The 21,156-nt window shown below is 35.6% G+C and overlaps 5 protein-coding genes and 1 non-coding gene across 6 annotated transcripts; 3 read left to right on the top strand and 3 right to left on the bottom strand.

Moving 5' to 3' along the window:
* Positions 1-1,542: 1,542 nt before the first annotated feature.
* Osi21 (Osiris 21) lies at positions 1,543-11,511 on the bottom strand. The gene is made up of 8 exons (XM_069499623.1): positions 11,359-11,511; positions 11,146-11,237; positions 10,762-10,840; positions 9,967-10,068; positions 3,084-3,377; positions 2,814-3,006; positions 2,505-2,724; positions 1,543-1,888 (listed from the first exon to the last, which is right to left on the bottom strand). The coding sequence occupies exons 1-8, from the start codon at positions 11,377-11,379 to the stop codon at positions 1,801-1,803; spliced, it is 1,089 nt and encodes a 362-aa protein (XP_069355724.1). The 5' UTR covers positions 11,380-11,511; the 3' UTR covers positions 1,543-1,800.
* Positions 7,283-8,743, top strand: LOC117986732 (probable RNA methyltransferase CG11342). Its single transcript, XM_034973607.2, has one exon. The coding sequence runs from the start codon at positions 7,571-7,573 to the stop codon at positions 8,291-8,293; it is 723 nt and encodes a 240-aa protein (XP_034829498.1). The 5' UTR covers positions 7,283-7,570; the 3' UTR covers positions 8,294-8,743.
* Positions 11,512-11,694: 183 nt separating the features above from the next.
* Positions 11,695-14,610, top strand: Nufip (nuclear FMR1 interacting protein 1). The gene is made up of 3 exons (XM_034973585.2): positions 11,695-12,027; positions 12,503-12,767; positions 13,654-14,610. The coding sequence occupies exons 1-3, from the start codon at positions 11,827-11,829 to the stop codon at positions 14,535-14,537; spliced, it is 1,350 nt and encodes a 449-aa protein (XP_034829476.1). The 5' UTR covers positions 11,695-11,826; the 3' UTR covers positions 14,538-14,610.
* Positions 14,611-15,412: 802 nt separating this feature from the next.
* Positions 15,413-19,361, bottom strand: RpL3 (ribosomal protein L3). Its single transcript, XM_034973596.2, has 7 exons — positions 19,223-19,361; positions 18,746-18,938; positions 18,312-18,480; positions 17,347-17,669; positions 16,850-17,029; positions 16,096-16,274; positions 15,413-15,643 (listed from the first exon to the last, which is right to left on the bottom strand). Exons 1-7 carry the CDS (start codon positions 19,223-19,225, stop codon positions 15,449-15,451), a joined length of 1,242 nt encoding a protein of 413 aa, XP_034829487.1. The 5' UTR covers positions 19,226-19,361; the 3' UTR covers positions 15,413-15,448.
* LOC117986977 (small nucleolar RNA U43) lies at positions 19,003-19,081 on the bottom strand. The gene has a single exon (XR_004674242.1). It is a non-coding gene; the product is annotated as a small nucleolar RNA U43 (small nucleolar RNA).
* Positions 19,362-20,214: 853 nt separating the features above from the next.
* On the top strand, positions 20,215-21,075 carry MED11 (mediator complex subunit 11). Its single transcript, XM_034973622.2, has 2 exons — positions 20,215-20,386; positions 20,681-21,075. The coding sequence occupies exons 1-2, from the start codon at positions 20,311-20,313 to the stop codon at positions 21,007-21,009; spliced, it is 405 nt and encodes a 134-aa protein (XP_034829513.1). The 5' UTR covers positions 20,215-20,310; the 3' UTR covers positions 21,010-21,075.
* Positions 21,076-21,156: the final 81 nt, after the last annotated feature.

Genomic DNA, 21,156 nt, shown 5'->3' with positions numbered 1-21,156 from the left:
GTATAGCAATCTAATTTGAGACAAACCTACAGATACTGCACCATCAAATATTGAAGGTGGCAGTTGACGGACAACTGAATAGAGCACACCTATAATCGGCTAATGCACCGGCTGCCGGTCTCACGAGACCTGACTGACACCTACAGCAACGCATCGAAGGTACATTATTAATTCCTAACGTAAATTATTATGAATGTACCTATAATTATACATCTATTCAGACCCTATTCCAGCTTGTTACGTAGTCGTAGCAAGCTCAAAATATTGAATAGATAATAGAGAAAGAGCCTGTGACGGTCAGACCTTCGTATTTTATAGATAAACTGAATGTTTCTCTGTGCATTTTCCCCAAAACAGGGAGGAACGATCAGCGACTATGAAGTTTTGATCATGGTGGCTTTGGCAGATAATAGGTAACAAAAACGTATAACTCTTTCTTCAAAGAAAGAGTTATACGTTGTTTATATTGTAGAGTATTTATTTTTTTATATTTTCTTCGGAAATTTAAAATCACATCATGTATTGCTCACGCATATACCTACGAGTAGGTAAGCAGACTGCAGGTAGGTATGTATATAAGCTAAATACTGATTAAACAGTATATTATGCTTTGCTGAATTTACTACAAAATTCCGTGAAAGTAATCAAGTGTAACGTGGCTCCTAAAACAGAAATGAAGCCAACATCACCGCCAGCGTACCGCTTAATCAGAGCTGGACCGCCCGCCCTATATTTGCGTATGCAAAGAGACTAGAGCCGCATTAACTATGCCATATAGCCAACGTACCGTGCAGCGATTGGGCAAACACATATCTGCATTATAAACAGCGTTCGGGCGCACAAACGTGCAATGTGGTCGGCCTTTACCGGGGCCCAACTAATCAACGAGCTGACCTTCCGAAGCCTAGCACACGCCGAACCACACTATGCTGCATTAACACTGCCCTCCTACAGATCACAGATGGCCAGTAATGCGCCTCTTTATAATATGTCGAATCAATTCATAATAATAAACCAAGTAAGTAGTTAGCCCCATAAAATTAGAAGTAATAGGTGCTTGATAACATTATTATTTTTCAGATAGGTATCACACACTCTCACAGGATACTCTCGTAAGAATTTTATCTCACAAATGAACTACATCCATGCTAAAACTCTTTGGCTTTATTCGATAACGAGGTTAGAAGAAAATAATTTTAAAAATATTTAGTAAAAGAAAAACCTAGGCATTCAAGCAATATCTGTGCATGCATGTGCAGTGAATCGATTAGCACTTTCTACTTTCCACGTTCATAGCCACTGCACCCACGTTAATGGAAAATCTCAACATATTTCTTGACTCTTCTCTATTAGAGCGTGTAAAGAAAGCGGATCAGTGCAGTTAATTAATCTTTCTCATTAATAAATAGCCACTGCTGATGTTTTACTGTCCTCACATCGTCATAAATAAATGATAAGGTGTGCACAAAAACAAACAGGTGATGTGTAAAATATCATGTCAAATATGCGGTCATAAGAAATAAATAAGACTGCACGGTTTATAATTATTTTTATTTTCTCTTAAAATAATTTATTTTACAATTAAATATACCTACAACCGTAGTCACGAATAAATAAATTACATTAAATTATTAACTGACGTAGATTCGAGTATGAAGGTGGACATCGGGTTGTTTTAAATATAATGTCCATTAGGTGGACGGCACTTTGGTTTGAGGTTATTTTGTATGTGTTTCAGCCCAGGGTCGAATGGAGCAGCGAGGTAGGTGTGCGTGTGAGGTAGGCGGAGGGCACCGACGGCTACGCACTTGCGTCTTCGAGCTCCGCGTAGTAGCGGTAAGGATCAACCGCGCCCGACCTCGCTGGCCTCACCACGTATAAGTTTCGCCTTCGAATTAAAGACTAGAATTAAAATATTAGGCATTAAAAACAGAACAATATGCACACTAAAGCGATGAAAAGATACCCATCTTGTCACGAGATTAATAGGTAATTAATCAATCTATCTGTAATCTGTCAATAATTAGGTAGGTACAGTACGCGGCAGAAAATAATGTACATCGACTTTTAGAAAGAGAAAGCGGTTTGGTAGAGCATCGTCTCTATCGTTGAGACTGACAAAACGTCACATAGGTATGAGTGACAGAGACAACGCTCTACAAAGCTGAAATCCCATTCTAAAGGTCGATGTACATTACTTTCTGCCGCGTACTTAGTATAGTTACTTAGCAACATTGTTATTTGTGAAAAATTGTGTAGTTTAATTTGGCAACTACCTACATTATAGGAAATAACGTAGGTACTTAATTTGGACAGTAGCGTCTGTAAATTTTATAGGGTCACCGATTTTTAATGAGAGTTTAAAATACTGATAAACAGTACATCTCAGTACATCTCTTACAATCAAATTATAAACATCTTCCCAAATGTACCTACCTACACAGAATTGTTTTATTGCTTTAATCATATTATTTATTCGATTGATGTAGATAAAATTAATTTACCTATGGTGGCCATCTGCGTGAACCTGGAACGTAGTTTCGCCTGTGGCTCCATCATGGCTGAACAGTTTTTTAAGGGCAATGATACCAGCGATCGTAAGTGCCACTTTACTTGCGATTAGAGCTTTGCCGGCAATAGCAGCTAAAGTCTTCAGAGCCATTCCTCCAAAAATGCTCATAGTTGTGAAAATGCCCAGTAGCATATAAGGCATGACCTTTTTCCCTGTATGACAAAATAGATTTTTATGAATTAAGTAGGTATTCTGTTTAAAATTAATCATCTTATTAGAATGAAATGCTCTGTACACTCACCTCTACCTCTACCTTCGGAAGTAAGATCCATCGAAATAGTGTGTGAGTTCAATAATTGCTCGAATCGTGTTCGTAGCATGGTGTCGAGCTTGTCCTCAGTCGACATTCCAGTGAAGAAGCGAGGCTCTGCTACTGCACTCGGCGAATCAGCTTGTTTGACCAACGTCAGACCATCGGCGAGCGGCACACTCTCCTGCACAACAACAAAACATTAAAATACACAATCTTTTTCACTTCACAACTATCACATCACTATCACGCCTAATTCACCTGTTCCACTGCCTTCGTCAATGCCGACAGAGCTTTACCCTTGAGGCACATCGTTACATGTTTTTGCGAACTGCAATCGTCGTAAACTTTCTGTAAAATGGCGAACTCTGCTGAAGGCCACCAAGAGCTTTCGTCTGCTCTACCACTGTCGATTTCATTGTGTGAGTAATCATCCACATCCATTCGCCGGGATCTTCGGGGTCCACGAACATTAGCGGAGGCGACGACCACACAAAGAACAGATACGACGGCTATCCGAAATGAGGTGCACATGTCTGTTATAATTTTATCACACTAACTAAAAAATTTAATTAACGTATGTGAGGGTGGCCTAACGTCGACTGTCGGTCGAGGGAGCCGATCCGAGCTTATAACGGCGAGTCGCTTCACCGACGAGCACCACCAAACATCCGCTATTCCGCACCAATTCTCGTGCACGCGCACTTACGTAACTGAACTTGAAATGATTGAGAACAATTTTCCAAGCCAATTTCTCCGATAAAATGTACTAGAAAAAGAGAGACGTTATTCTACCATTTTTAATGTGTGTTTTAGGTTTACGTGTGAGTATGAAAAATTATAATTGTCGGCGACTTTGCGTGCATTGTGAGGACAATTCGGTCCCACGTTTCACTCACGGACGACCGGTTTCAGTCTATTAGTGGTAGTTCCAGCGAATACAATTGAAGTAATACTGTCTCTAACAACAGTTATACAGGGTGCAAGGTCGGTTTGCGCGCGAGTTGCTCATGGTCCACGCAAACGCGTGGCGTGGATGAGGATGCGCAACATAAGGAACTACGGATATTTACGATTAAAGGAAAGTAAGAGTCTCATCGAACCGTGTCGAAAATATCCGTAACCGTTTAATATCATTACAGTGATACAATTTAATATATTGAAAAGCATTACATTTTCTACCTGTTTGTTACTTACTCGTAGGTAGGTAAGTATTGTGTAATGTCTAATCACCTAACAATAAGGAGCTTAGCATGAGCTTAAACGAAGGTACCTACTCATGTTGACTATTGCGCGTAGAACCACAGGAAAATTGGTACACAGTTCGATCGTAGGTACCTACTATATTATTTATGTTCTAAACTGAACAATAGAAACCACATACTAGAAAAGATGACTGATGAGCAAACCTAAACACAGCTTACCTACTTTAAAACTTAAAATATGCATCGTGAAATAAGAAATTTGGTGACTTGACTTACCAGTAAATGATGCTCAGAATAAGACAGGTATACAGGTACTATAGATATACTATAGGTATGAAATATGAATAGATGACGCATTAAGACTCGTCACATTATCAACTTGTGAACTTCCACTGTGGAACATAATATAAGTCTTCCGTATTTAGCACTACCAAGTACCACACCCGATCCTCGGCCTTGAATTCCGCCACCATAACCACCTTTCCACCAGAGTTGTGGCTACGTCGCTAAACTACTGATCTGTATCAAACCTACTAACAGGATCGCTTAATTTTCCTTGCAATGCTTAGCTTATCTCTGGTGGACAGGTATTCAACGAAGCTAAATTTTTACGTAAGTACCTACTTACTAGTTGAATTAGTGATGTGAGCTAAGGATGTGAGCTAATGATGCGAGCTAAGGATGTGAGCTCAGGATGCGGATGTATATCAAGCCTGTCCTCTGCCGTGCCCCGCTACCCTACTAGGTACCTACTACAAAAAATACTAAGCATTGCATCGCTTAGCTCAAGCATCTTCCTCACGCAACTATCTGACACTAGGCGCATCTTCATGGCACATAATATCACCCGCTCCGCTACACCACTTAAGCTTAGGTGGAAATAGACACTAGGTACCTAGTTTTGACGTGCTCACCGCTTAGCTACATCGCACATCTCTGGTGGAAAGGCAGCCAGGGTGGCGGGAAGCAGTTGCATGAAAGATGGGGATTGTAGGGTTGCCGAGGGCTACTAATGTTTTGGGAGATACATATATCTACCTATCTCCGTCCTTTGCTAATTTTGTTCCAGTGCCTATAGGTAGACCAGAATCTCATGAAATGAAATTCCAAATTTAGCAACACTGTAATCCGTGAACACCCCATGTACAGTACGCGGCCGAAAGTAATGTACATCGGCCTTTAGAATGACATTTCGGTTTTGTAGAGCATTATCTCTGTCACTCATACCTATATAACGTTTTGCCGGTCTCAACGACAGAGACAGTGCTCTACAAATTTGCTATCTCCTTCTAAAGATCGATGTACATTACTTTCGGCCGCGTACTGTACGCGATTTGCTACAGTGGCAATAGGTAATCGTAGAGATTTTTTTTTAAACAGTTGAGTGGCGGTCATGTATGTCCTGCTCTGTCTCTTGCCAGAAGAATAATTCTTCTTGTTTCCCGGACTAGATAATTATGCTTAGAATTACTCAAGGAACATCTGTGGTGAGGTTCAAAGCTTAATCAAAAAAATTATAGGTTTTTTTATTCAAACGCGAAAGGGAAAAGCGCGGCGAAATTCAGTATGGCAGCTCAGAAATTAGTATGACAAACCCAGAATAACCTAATTTGATAGAATATACCTAGTCTAAGGATAGAACAGAAAATAAAAATAAATAAGTTTTGAATTAGGTAGGTAATTCCAGGTATGTCGTATAAGTCTCGCAAATTGCTATTGCGCTGGAACCATGTCACATTAACATCGAAATGACGTCATTTTGAAGTCAGCCGAAATAAATATATACCATCAGCTCGAAACTAGTCTAGTGCTGTCGTCACTAAAATGGCGGCCACGCGCATTAGCAATTTGCGGGACTTGTACTAATTTTAGAGCTGCCGTAAAGTCCTTTTCATGAAAGAAGTCCCGCGGTGATTTTTGGAACTATGATGTCGGCGGACTATGTTGGCGGTGATTGTCGGCCATGTTGTCGTTCGTCGATGTTATCAAGTTCGTTTGTTGTGGTAGATTTTTGTGAGTTTTTAACTAGCTTAGTGCATTTTAAAGATTGTTTATGTTGTTTACAATGCCATTATGTCACGCGATTACAGCACTGCGTCTGGGGGACTTCTTTCATGAAAAGGACTTTACTGATATTTTTAAAATTTTCCGCGCTTTTCTAGTCATCTTTATCGCAGACGCCAGGCCGCGGGACTCGGGACATTTTGTGCGAACTATAGGTGAAAAACATCGCGCGTCGCACGGTAACGGACACAATGTCAGCCGGATATTTTGTGATTTAACTAACCTACCCTGACATGCTGGAATTCCAAAAGTTAGAATCCAGAGCCGTACGTTGTTGGCTAAAATAATACAATGCGACAAGGCTCTCTTGTGGCACTTGAATGACATTGACAGGGGGCGCTGATGGAGATCAAACATAAAGGCTTAGAATATTCAAACAAGAACAAAGTAGTTAATTAATTAATTTCGCATCCGATTTAAATTTAAAAATTTAAAGCATAGATCATATAGATATAGTTACAGTGTGGCTGATTCCATTGTACACAATCTCTAAACTAAACTAAAATGGCACGCCTAAATCTATTGCTATCCCTTTCATAATGTTGCTTGCGGAAAAGTATGGCACTAGATTCAGACCTGCTAATTTAGTTTAGTTTAGAAATTGTGTACAAGAGAATCGGCCCCACTTAGGTATTATTTTTCATCATTAGTGGTGGAAGTATTCAGCGCCATCTATAAAAATTATCTCAAACGTTGCCTGGAAACCTCCTTGACGGCAACGTTAGTTCAGATCAGATATTCGTCACGCGCCGAGATAGCCTTGTCGCCGTAGACTAAGTTAAAAATCTAGACAAAGGAACGTTTGCTTTCTCATTCACACTAAAAAGAGAGCACAGCTAAAGTTACTATGTGATAAACAGACGCAGCTAACCTATTTTTGTCCCTTATCGTGTAACCGGTTTTTTCAAGGACTACAACTTTAGTTGCAAAACAAACTTTGAGAATTCGTGGTGTCATTGTATTTCTCATTAACTAGTTATTTACTTGTTTTCACATAAAAATCATTTAATACAAATATTGTTGATCGGTTATTACAAATATTGACTACTAAACAATGGTAATTGTCGTGTTATTCATCGTTACGTCATGCTATCATCGCTATCTCAGACGCGGTTACACAGTACTTCAGTCTAGCTTTTTTACTCAGTCTACGCTTGTCGCATTGTTGACTTAAGTAAAATCTGTCAAATGACTTAGTTATCATAGGGTAATAGTGTTCTGTGATTATAATATTCAATGTACTCTGTAATTATGTAATTATTATTTACAGACAGTCCTTTTTACTGAAAAATTGGAATAAAAGAATTATTTTCAAAACAAACAGAACAACATTTAGTTCATCTAATAATTGACACAAAATTTAAGTTTGAAAGTTAGAATTATTATTTTCCTGCACTTAATAATTATTACTCTTGGCTTACATCTAGCTAGGAGCACTAGATTCTATTATAGAAGATAACGTTCAATCATAACATCATCATGCCAGCCCAAAACCAAGAACTGTCATTCAATGGCAATAATCCTGGCGCAGTTAAATTTGGTAACTTCATAAATTATTACTCATTTCACAGTTCAAAGAAGAGAACAAATAATTTAGATCCAAAAATGTTTCCCACTGCAGTGAATGATAGCATTATTTGCTTAGATGTAGGTTGCAATACTGGAGAACTTACTAAGGATATGTATCATTATTTAAAAGAATTATATAGCGATTTAAATGTAAAAATGTTGGCTATCGATATTGACCCAACTTTAATAGAGAGAGCTAAAGAAGGAAATGATATCTGTGATATAACTTTTATAACCTGCGACATAGTATCAGATGAAGGTTGCAAACTAGTTCAAGACTATAAACAAACACAAAAGAAACAAATGTTTGATGTAATTTTTTGTTTTTCCATTACAATGTGGATACATATAAATAATGGAGATGAGAAACTGATAGAACTTTTAAACTTCCTTAAAGATAACACAAGGTCATTAATCATAGAGCCACAACCTTGGAAGTGTTATAAAAATGCTCAGAGAAGAATGAAAAGGTCAGGCAAAGACTTTGAATTGTTTGAAGTATTAAGAATTCGAGACAATGTAGACAAAAAGATCGAAGAGGTCTTAAATAATAACAATCATACTAAAGTTTATGAATCTCCATTATCTTCATGGAACAGAAAGATCCAGAGCTATCATCTAAAAATGAATTAAAGTAACAAATTTTTTTAAATTTTTAATAAAAAAATCCATTAATTTATGTAATTTAAGACTGGATGTTTAGTGGGCATGATTTGTACAGTAATTAGATAAGGCTATTATAGTATTGTATTGTAACACTAGCAGCCCACTTCAGCTTCGGCTGGGTTAAACAATTATGTAGATACATAATAAAATGAATTGAATTTATTTATTTAGTGTGAATTCGTGTTTGCATGTGCCACTTATGATAATATGTGGAATAGTGGTACTTTTCAAATGGTGAAATAATTTTTCAAATAGGTACAGTAGTTCCGGAGATTATCCTTCACATACCTTTACACAAACATAAAATATTTGGACTCCATAGTACAGATTTTTAATAAAAACAATGATTAAAAAACTTAATTTATAGAGAAAGAATTTAATTACTACACAATAATTAAAGAATTTAATTACTAGACATGATTTAGTACCCCACAACCCTTTAAGCACGTATTTTGAAAAATAAGCATACAGTACCTACCCGGCAGGAAATATTGTACATCAAGCTTTAGAAAGAGATACTGGTTTCATAGAGCGTCGTCTCTGTTGTTGAGACTGACAAAAAATCACATAGGTATGAGTGACAGAGACAACGCTCTACAAAGCCGCAATCTCATTCTAAAGGTTGATGTACAATATTTCTTGTTGGCTACTGTACTTTTTAGTTTTTTATCTACAATAATTTTATTTTATTACTTACTAGCTGATCCCCGCGGCTTCGCCCGCGTGTATATAATATAGCCTATGTCACTCAGGAATAATGTAGCTTTCTATTGGTGAAAGAATTTTCAAAATCGGTTCAGTAGTTTCAGAGATTACCCCCTACAAACAAACTTAACGACATTACCTCTTTATAATATTAGCATAGATATAGATTTACTTTAATAATAATTAACACTTCTAAATTAATTTAAATTAATTACAAATCTTTAAAATTACAATATTTTCAAAGGCTTATATATCTTAGCAAGTTAACTGCTTGAGCAATGAGAAAGTGACGGCAACAATATGTGATACAAATATAATGATTTGATATTTCATACTATCTCTATACAAATAACAATGGACAAAATGGGCATTAAGAACATTTCTTGAAACTATTTACATCAATAAATAATGTTATTATGAACAAAACTTCCTATGAAAAATGTTTTATCAAAACTCAAAGAAAGCTGTGATAGCCTAGTGGTTAGGATGTCTGCCTCCTATTCAGGAGGTTCGATCCTGGGCATGCGTCTCTAACTTTTCGGAGTTATGTGCGTTAAAAAAAATTAAATATCACTTGCTTTAATGGAGAAGGAAACATTGTGAGAAAATTCTCTATAATGTTCTCAAAAGTATGTGATGTGAAGTCTGCCAATCCACACTTGACCAGCTTGGTACAACCCTAAAAAGGGCTATTTGAATAATGAACATTTCGAATGTAGCCAAGCCACAATTTAAGGTCCCCTTTTTTTCTTAATATATTTAAGCTGTGGGTCAAACTATCAATGGTTATTTTAATAAAAGTTGGTTAGCTCTGAGAATTAAGGTTGCCTTGTTTTGGCCTTTGTCTTTTGGTAGATTAACATAACTTGAATGTCCCATTTTTTTACTTAAAAAATTGCACTCAGGCACTTGAATAGCATTGTTGTAATTTAAGTTGTTACTTCTTCTGTGCTTGATTCAAATTCTAGTTTGACATCATTACCAAGTCCTTCCACATCCATTTCAGTTTCAGAAGCATTTAGCATGTTAAGTGTTACCTAAAAGAAAGATAAATATCTAGATTATATATTTAGATATTATTATAATACATAGTATTATTATTATAATAAAGTGGCTACACCTACTCTGACTGCCTCCTTTATAGAGGTCGGGTTAGATCACCATTACATTAACCTCTCACTTTTCAAACTAACATTGTGTATTTTTAACCGACTTCAATAAAAGGAGGAGGTTCTCAATTCGTCGGCATCTTTTTTTTTTAAAGTAATTAAATAGGTACATATTACTTGCTTTAACAGTGAAAGAATTGTGATTAGGAACATCACTATGAGATAACTGAATTATTATTTTTTAGTTCCATTGGAATCACTTACATAATACATAATATCTAAATATATAAAAGGCAAAGGTGACTGACTGGCTGACTACTGGAGATCCAGCTGAAATTTGGCATGCAGATAGCTATTATGACGTAGGCATCCACTAAGAAAGGATTTCTGAAAATTCAACGCTGAAGGGGGTGAAATAAGGGGTTTGAAATTTTTGTAGTCCATGCAGACAAAGTCGCGAGCATAAGCTAGTTATATACATAAGGTTTCAAAGCCCTATATTATGCAGTGCTTATTCAAGTTTTTATCAAGTCTCTGAGAAAATATTCCTATAATATACATAGATAGGTATATTTTAATATGTGATCCTGGTATCAGCTAGCTTACTATTATAAAACTAACCTGGCCTGAACTACTGCTGCTTATAGGCACTATTCGTTCCTCTTGGACTTTCCTTTTAACTGGTGTTTTTGACTGGGAACTGAAAAAATTATAAACCAAAACATTACAGAGGTAGTAATAGAATAAAGCTTTATTGCAAAAAAAATAGAACATGAAACATAAAAACAAGAAGGCAAACAATTGTACTAAGGTGCAAGGGCGGCTTTATCAATAAAGTGATCTTTTAAAGGAAACCTGAGCTCATGAGAGGTATGCTGTATGCATAAATATTTCCCTAGGCTTTTTAAACCTTTTAATCCATGTGGACAAAGTCGCAGGCAGCTATTTTCGAAGAGATGTATACCTACCTACTGTAAGTAATTTTAGTTAAAAATAAATGAATACCTAGGTTGGTGTTCTGCCATTGGATGGAGCATCATTGTCATTTCTGCCAATTTATTAAAAGCTGCACCTGCCTCAGTAAATATTTCACCAACCTGAAAAATTAATAATTAATTATATAAATAGATATTTGAGTTAAGTCGAAAGGCAATTAACTTTTTGAGCAACAATAACACTTAATTTGCTATTCTGTATTTACGGTAGGTACCTACTAACCTTTGCAGCAGAATTATTCATTTTAATATGTCGTAAGAATATTGACAAACACAATGAAAGATATGTTTGTTGATGTTGCCTTTTGGTCCCTTAATTTCATAGAGATCTTAATTTTATCTGTGCTCTCTTTTTAGTGAGAATGAGAAAGCAAACGTTCCTGTATCTACGCTTGACGGCAACGATAGTTCCGATTTTCGCCACGCGCCAAGATAGCCTTGTCGCACTGTAATTAAAAATCCGACTTTAAGGCATAGAGTAAAGTAATACACTGGCTTTAAGGGTTATTCGGTTATTATTATTTACTCTTTGATTAGACCATGGATTTGATCACGTAGTGATTATATTCTCTTTGGATTTGATTATGTGATCTGTGATCACATAGAATTCTCAATTCAATATTTTAAAATTTAACTTCGATTTAATTTATAAAAACGACGTATAAATAGTAAATACTTGTTAAATACGAATATGCAAGGACCACCTGTAAACTGGAATGTCAGAAGACCTGGAGTTACATATGCAGGAAATATGCAATGGAATCAAAACTTCCGACCACAAGGACCGCACGGAGGCTATATTCAAAACTATGACTACCAGTATTGGTGTGAAACATGTGATAAAGGATTTTCTACAGCACAATTTCTTGAAAGTCATAAACTCCAGCATCAGGTGCCTCTTTAGATTTACTATTAAATATTAGTTTAAAAAACAATAAGTATCTAGGTACCTACTTAAAATATGTTTTATAGGCCTTGGGGCATGGACTTGACATCATCTAGACCGGATGGCCATTGGCCTACCAGTCGATCGCGGCTATTAGTCAGTCTCTATGAACTTTATGAGCTTTACTAAATTCTGGATGTATGAAAACGCTTACTTAAAATTTAGTTAACAACTTAATGTGTAAATTAGGCTTTAGGCTTACATGTTTTCTTTCAAAATGCTCCCTCCAGAAAAAGATAGCACTAGATTTAGACCTATCAATTATTTAGTTAAAGAGATTGTACTTATACAACAGAATGAATTTATCCCTTGATCTTGGATCTAACCTATTTTATGTAATAACATCTCGTTGTAAAATGTTTCCGCAAATAAAGAATCTTTGAATCTCATTTATTAAGTCCATGGTTTCTTTTTTTTATAGAAATGCAGCATAGATGGTTGCCAATTTGTTGCTCATCCAAAAATAATTACAAAACATATTCAAATGCAACACTCGACTGGTATATTCAAAAGAATAGCTAAACTAAATAATCCTGAAGACATTGAAAAATGGAGAGAAGAAAGAAAAAGTAAATATCCTACGATTGAAAATATTAAGAAAAAAGAAGCTGCAATTAAAGAGAAAATAAATAGAGGTGAAAAGATGGGAATGAAAAACGAAAGGAACAACAGATATGATAAAACAGGTACATAAGAAAAACTATTTAACTAGCTTAAATTTTAGTATTTTATCTACTATTAGTCACCCATACTGGCTACGTACCTTTGTGCTTATTTACCTATTCCATAGACAAAATATGAATGTTATATTCATGGTTATATTATAACAATACATAAACCTTCTTCATGAAATGTTCTGAATGATAATGAAACCTGTATTGAGTTAAATTATTTAAAAAGGTACCAATTTTTTTTTTAACTAAATCAAATCATTTACTTATTTATATATTATATTATATATTTATTATTTTACTTATTCTACTAAGCTATTATAATAATTATCATTAATTTGCTGTTACTCTTACTCCATTTCTGAAATTACATGTCTCCATCAGATCTTCATTAAAAGGACCTACTAAACCAACCTCTGTAAAAAAAAAAGAATTATCAAAATTTGTTAAGCATTTGACTGCATTATGGAGTAACTTCAACAAGTTGTATATGAATTTAAAAAGTTATCATTCTATCCTGAATGATCTGTATTGTTTTTCATGATAAAAACTATCCTATAATATGACCTAGGTACTTGTACCTTGTAAAACTTTATTTTATCAACTTCAGTACAAATTATTATTATTACAATATGTTAACTTGAAATATTAGGTATAAGTATGGCAAATCGTATTTAAATCAATTTATTAGTTTCCGTGTGAAACATGCACAGACACAAAAAATTAAAAATACTGTTTTGGGCTGTAATGATGCTTCCTTTGATTAAAATTTTAATATAATATTTAAAGTACTTACAGAAATTGTCCAGTTACAGTTCTATTACCTATAAATATATAGGTAACAAAATGTGTTCCTTGCTAAATATCTCTTTTTAAAAAACTATTATTTTTTGTGTTCCAGAATTCCATAATAAAGCCAACCAAAGGCTTTCACAAACAGATAGAGCCAAATACCCACTAGGAAAACATAATAGAAATATTGCAAACAACAGAAAAAGAGATGCAACTGATGTATCTAAAAAATCAAACTTCTCTAAGAAAATATGTAAAGCAAGTCCTCTTGCAGAAGAGAGCAGAACTTTAAAACCCTTTGCAGGCATCCAATCATTACAAGTTGATGATGATTCAGGTGAAGAAATTGAATCAGAAACTCAGTGCAGTGTACCTATAGAAGATGATGAGGATATACATAATGCTTCAGACAGAGTACAAAAAGAAGTATCTGTTTCAGAACCAACAGTTTGTAGTGCATTGACATCTTTAATGTGTTGCTATGAATCCTCTGATGAGGAGGTTGTTGAAACAAATATACAAAAAGAACTAAAGAAACCATTGAATGGTAAGACTGAATATAAAGGTGAAATCAAATGCTTTAAAAATAGTGATAAAATTAGCAGTCCAGTTAATCAAACTAAAAGCAGTGAAATAGCCAATGAAACAGTACCTGTAAACAACAATATTGAGTTAAAAGATTCTGAAAGTAATGTTATAAACTCTCAAGGTGCTAGTGATGATGAGAGTGGTCCTGAAGAAGTCAAAATCAAGAAAGAAGGTACCAGTTTGCCTGTTGATGATACTAAAATCCTTAAGACAAGGCCGATAAAAGAGTTGTCTGCTAAGAAAATAAACAGACCATCAGCTAAAAAATATGAATATAGAAAAAGAAATAAGTTACCTTCCACTCTTTTGGAGAAATTATTGCACCGAGAAATACAACATGAAAGAAACGTAATTCTGCAGTGTGTGCGATATGTTGTAAAAAATAAATATTTTGAATATACATAGCTAAATCTGTACCTACCTACTTAATTAAGAAGACATTCTAGTCTACAAAAATAATAAATATTGACGGAATGGATCTATATTTTGTTACTTTGCCCTTGTCCAACGTCCACAAGGTAGTTGTCACTACTATTGTCACACGTCAGCCTACCGACGTTATGGTACAGTAATTATTATTGTTATACAGCGCGTGCCACCGACCTTCAATATTTTATAAAAGCTGAAAGTTTCTCTGCCTGTTGTCCCAACACTGGGAGGAGCGTTTGTTTGGAACATGGTGGCTTTGGGAGATAACAGGTAATAAAGGTGTGAATTTTTTATATTTTCTTCGGAATAATATTAAAAAATGTCGTCATGCAATGAGCTCCGCATCAAATTATTTGATGCAGATGCGAATATCCGTAACACCTGATCAAAACCAACGTTCCTCCCAGTGTTGCAGACAATACGCAAACTTTTCATATTCTATACTATTATATTATATAAAGAGGTAATGTTAACGACAGTTTATTTGTAGGGGGTAATCTTTGGAACTACTGAACAAATTTTAAAAATTCTTTCACCAGTGGAAAGCTACATTATTCCTGAGTGACATAGGCTATACAGGATCTTTAAACACCTAAATCTACGCGGGAGATCAGCTAGTCTTTTATAAAATAGCAGCCTGGCACGCCCTGGCTCTTAGTCCATTAGCGCTGTCGGGCAGTTGGAAATATCTGCACAAGTGACCAAGCCGGGACAGGTAACTACGCGTCACGTCGCGCAGCGCAAATGCGTGCGGACCCTTACAACATAATAAGTCTTACTAATCGGAAATCAGACCCGGGAGAAATTGTGATAACTGATATTATAAGGAGATTTAAACAATAAGACAAAAATAAGATTTTACAACAATTTATTCAAGCCTTGACAGCTTAGGATTGAGTTGCAGTTGGTGCAGCTGCTGTAGCTGCTGCCTCTTCCCGAATACGATCTTTCTTGAGCGTTCCCATGAATGCAGCCTTGTCAGCTGGCGTCTGGAAGCGACCATGTCCGAATTTGGATGAGGTGTCAATAAACTTGAGATTGATTTTTTCGAGAGCCGCCCTCTTCGTGTGCACTCGCAGGGACTAAAATACGAAAAAAATAGTATTAAAATCACAATTATTAAAAATTTAGACTAATATTATCTGTGTCAGGGGTGTTACGGATATTCGCATCCGCATCAATTAAGGCGCGGGCATCAGTTAGTTAATATTTGCACAGCTGCGCCTTTAGGTTAAATTGGAGGTTTGAAATTTACGCGGACGAAGTCGGGAGCATAAGCTAGTAAGATATAATCCATACTAATAGAAATGCGAAAGTGTCTGTCTGCTAGCTTTTCACGGCCCAACCCATTTTGATGAAATTTGGTACAGTTAATCTCGAAGAAGGACAGGCTACTTTTTATCCCAGAAAATTAAAGAGTTTCCACAGGATTTTAAAAACCTAAATCCACACGGACGAAGTCGTCTAGTATTTATAAATTTTGTGAAAAACGTTATATAGATTTACAAAATTATTAAATTGCTCAAAAACTTACTTTTCTCAAAGTGATGACACGCTTTTTGGGTCCCATGCAACAACCCTTGATCATGATAAAGTCATTGTTGACCTCTCCATAATGAGGGAAGCCTCCCATGGGTGTAATAGACTTCTCAGACAAGTCGTACTCGGTGGAAGCATTGTTTTTGATGACCTTTCCATCTTTAGTGTGGATTCCTAAAATATAAATTGAAAGACAATATTACTCTTCTGAAAATAAATCTTAATTTTAGGTAGTTTGGACAGCAAAACGCCTTAAAAGGTTTTAGGATTGCCACCTAGTTTCAAAAGTTTGAATTCTGAGTAAACTTTTAAAAAAAACCAGCCAAGTGAGAGTCAGGCTCGCGCAATAAGAGTTCCGTACTACAGTCGCATTTTTTCGACATTTAGCACGATAATTCAAAAACTATGATGCATAAAAATAAATAAAAATCTGTTTAATAATCTACACGTGAAGACCTTTCATATGATACCCCACTTGATAGTCACTCACTTCGAAAGTTGAAAATACTAATTATTAGTTCATGACCACAATTTAATTTTTTTTGTGTGATTAACCCTAAATTCACGGTTTTCAGATTTTTCCCCAAATGTCAGCTATAAGATCTACCTACCTGCCAAATTTCATGATTCTAGGTCAACGGGAAGTACCCTGTAGGTTTCTTGACAGACAGACAGACAGACAACAAAGTGATCCTATAAGGGTTCAGTTTTCCTTTTGAGGTACGGAACCCTAAAAAATAAATAAACACCTTGTCCAATTCTGTAGATTTTCTTATTCATCTCAGTTCGATGATGGTAGCCCTTTTGACCAGCACGAGCCACAGTGAAGGAAACTCTTGAAGGATGCCATGCCCCAATACAAGCAACTTTGCGTAGACCTTTATGCGTCTTACGGGGAAGTTTCTTTGTGTGCCAACGGGATGTTACACCTGAAAATTACATTAATATTGTCATTAAAAGAGATATTTAATTGAAAATTACCTAATCAATTGCAGCATAGAGTAAATAAAATTAATCTCTCTCTGCTAATGGTTGTGATCCCTTTCTTTTAATCGCATAATGGTAATTTTTCTTAAATATAATTAATAAAAACCCTTTTCTTTTCCAATTCCAAATCCTGATGTCATAATTCCCTAACTTATAACTTTAATAACAAACCTGACATTGGTTAATCTGTGCAAAGCCAGAAGAAAAAACTTGTGCATGCCTAATAATAAAACATCAATAATCACTTATGATAGGTTACCTTTGTATCCTTTGCCCTTGGTAACACCAATGCAATCAATCATTTCATCCTGAGCAAAGACAGAGTCAATAGGGATGGGCTTCTCGAGATGTTCTCTTGCCCATTTCACCTTGTCCTCAATAGAACCCCCATTAACTTGGATTTCCATGATATGGGCCTTCTTCTGGCGTTGCTTAAGTAGCTTCATTTGAGTGTGAGCAATAATCCTGATGACAGTGCAGTAACGAACCATCTTTTTGAAGTCTTTTTCAATGGACTTGCGGCCGAGCTCATCCTGCCATTTCTTGCTAGTCTTAGTAAAGGCCTTCTTCTTGCACTTATACCTAATCGGATGACATAGTTAAGCCGCTGTAAGAAAGAACCTAGCAGCCTCATCGTGGAGCGGAGACCACTTGGTAGCAATATGCATGTACAGCATATTTCAAACAAAACTCTCATCCTTGGAGAGGAGAGCTATACAAACATTGATTAGTATTCAACAAACAATAGACATTAAAGAACATAGTATTAAACTATTTTATTAAATATGAAAAAGAGTAGGTACATAATAAATAATAATCCATACAAAGCTTATAAATGTAAGTGTGTCTATCTCTCTACTAGTTTTTCATGGTCCAATTGTTTAACCATTTTTGATGAAACTTGATACAAAGATAGTTTACATCCGAAGGAAAGAAAAAAGGCTACAAATGTAAATCCACAAGGATGAAGTCGCGAGGATAATGTATTTGGTACAGAAATAGCTTGCAACAAGACATAGCATAGGCTACTTGTTATCCTGGAAAATCAGAGTTGCCACAGGATTTTAACAAAGTCACAGGCATAAAGCTAAGGTACTTAATAATCAAAACCACATTTTGTATTCAGTGAAGTTCTGATAAATGCAATCAAGGTTAAGATAATTAGGTAATATAAAATAGTTAAATGCTATAAAAAGGTAAAGGATTTTAGTAGTATTTTCTCACCAGTTCTTGTAGAAACGACGACGGCAGTCTTCAGACATGTGTTCAGCCCAGACAGTCAGCAGGGCACGCAGACCATGTGGAGTCTCAATGTACCCAACCACACCAACACAAACCATTGGTGGTGTTTCTATGATAGTCACAGCCTCCACAATTTCCTTCTTGTTGATCTCTGTGAGACAATAATGTTATTTTAAGATCAAGATTAGTGATCACAAACATTTAGCAAAATCTTTGTAGCATGGCATAAAATATTAGGTTTTACTTATTAGATCAACTAAATGATTGATGCTTCCAGTCAGAGATTTTAAGTACATACCTAAATTTTGACTCAAATTATCACATGTCAAGACATATAAGAGCTCATTTGCTCACTAACTGATAATAATTAAAGAACTCAAAACAGTATAACAGTACAGTAGTTAATCGAAACTCACTTGAACCAGGACGGTCAGGTTCACGAACCACGTGGGTCATGCCAGCTTTGTATCCGATGAAGGCTGTGAGATGTACAGGCTTGCTCGCGTCATCCTTCGGGAATGCCTTCACCTTACCACGGTGACGACGGGACCTCTTCTTGGGGTAGAATCCCATAGACCCATGGCGAGGCGCCGAAAATTTTCTATGCGACTGAAAATTTTTTTTCTTTTGAATATTTGCTCTTAAACGACAAATTACTATCGCTTACCAGCGATAAATCAGTCCGCCCTAGTATAAATCTTCACTTACATTCAGGTTCTAACCTTTTATAAAATGATACTTTTTCTCATCATGTTAATTTCATCGACAAAATAATGTAGCTTCTATCAAATAAAAGTAAAATTATTCAAGGATTGATAAATATCTAAAGTAACATTCTAACGATTTAAAAAATATTAGAAGATTTAAATATCGAGAACAATTTTCACACTTACCATGTCGGAAGACTATCGCAACAAAAATGGCCGATATTACTGGTCTGTGACCGATATATAATCAATATTAGTGTGACCATCCCAAAAATAAAGAATCTGCCTGCTTGCCAAGCACTACTGAAAACATAGTTATTACATACTCTTTGGCTGGAAATCTGATAAAATGAAGACCTATTTTCTGCCCGTAGACTGAGTAAAAAATCTAGACAAAGAAACGTTTGCTTTCTCATTCACACTAAAAAGAGAGCAAAGATAAAGTTACTAATGTGATAAACAGAAACGCAGCTAACCTATTTTCTGTCCCTTATCGTGTAACTGGATCACATTAGTAACATTATCTGTGCTCTCTTTTTAGTGTGAATGAGAAAGCAAACGTTCCTGTATCTACCTTTATTACTATATCTACGACAGACAACGAAGTGATCCTTACTCTGTGCCAACCACAGACTAATAACATGTGCCAACACCAAAGAGCGTAGATAGAGAAAGGATTCATACTCTCTGCCAAAGAGTATGTAATCACTAGATGTAATCACGATTACTTACTGTGAAATGTTATTCCGTCTATTTTACGTTCGCTTCGGCTATTGTAGCCTAGTAACTATACTGTAACCCACCATTGCCCAATAACTTCAAAAACAAAAACAACAAAACGAATCAATTATTTATTTACAATACTTAAGTCAACATAACCTCACTTCACGTTGTTTGCCAAAATCTCACGTACATACCTATACATTTTGGCAAACAAAAAAAAGTGGCCACAGTGATAAGGACAAAACATAATCATTTTGTCACGTTCTAATAAGAGCTTAAATGCATTTAGCTATCTCGCTCTAAGAGTAAGTGTCACAATAGGACTACTTCTAAAAGTCCTTATTCTGAGACTAGAGTTGATAATTTCAAGAACCCAGAGCTGTAAAACGAGTAAAAAAAATTGATAATGTCAAATATGATTTATAACACAGACCAATAACATATTTATAAAATCTTTTATCAGGTGGTGGGTGATAATATTTTTGAGTGTTAAAATTATCATACCTCCATATCTAAATACTAAATACTACCTATAATTAAAAGCTGTAGTTATGGCGGGTCCCATGGAAAGGATTCAAGTACTAGATGACATAGAAAAGGATATAATAACATGTTTACAATGTGCAGGTTTGTACTTATCTGATCATATAAAAATGAATCGCTAAATGTGTTGCTCATCGCAAATCTCGCGAACAGCTGAACCGATTTCGCTAATCCGTTTTTTATTATATTCCTTGAAGTACGAGGATGGTTCTTACGGAGAGAAATTTAAAAAAAAATTGTACCTAAGGATTACAAAAAATAAAAAATTAAAGAATGGACTGTAAGGCGGTACGAAGTTCGCCGGGTCAGCTTGTAGGTAATAAATCTCTTGGAGTTCTTTTATTCAACTCGGTATTTTAAAAATTCGTATTCCTACAGCTCAAGCATTGTTGGAGTTGGGAAAAGAAAAATCTAGCCAGAAACAAGCCGAAAGTAATACGTCTCAATTCCTTAGAACCCTGAGTCAAGTTGAATCAAAATTAAGTGATCAAATAAATTATTTAACTCAAGTTTCTACTGGTCAGCCACATGAGGGCTCAGGTTACGCATCCCAGAAAGTCTTACAAATGGCATGGCATAGATTAGAACATGTAAGATCTTGGGTGAATGAGTTAGATAGACTTAAAGCTTCCCATTTGGCTACTGCAAATCGAACAGCAGGTGTTTCGAATGGTAATATGACATCCTCTGGTACTAGTACTCAATAATATTTTAGAAATGTCTACTTTTATACTCTAGTTCTATGATTTTCATTAAATGTACAAATAATTTTGTATTCTTTTTCCTTCAACCAATGTGCTCTGAAATATTAACTTTGATTGATTCCATAACACCTTTTGATTCTCATAAAAATG

The sequence above is a fragment of the Maniola hyperantus genome, chromosome 1, assembly GCF_902806685.2.
Source record: "Maniola hyperantus chromosome 1, iAphHyp1.2, whole genome shotgun sequence".
Classification (NCBI taxonomy): Eukaryota; Metazoa; Arthropoda; class Insecta; order Lepidoptera; family Nymphalidae; genus Maniola; species Maniola hyperantus.
Note: the sequence above shows the minus strand (reverse complement) of the source record. Positions and strands in the feature narration are given on the sequence as shown.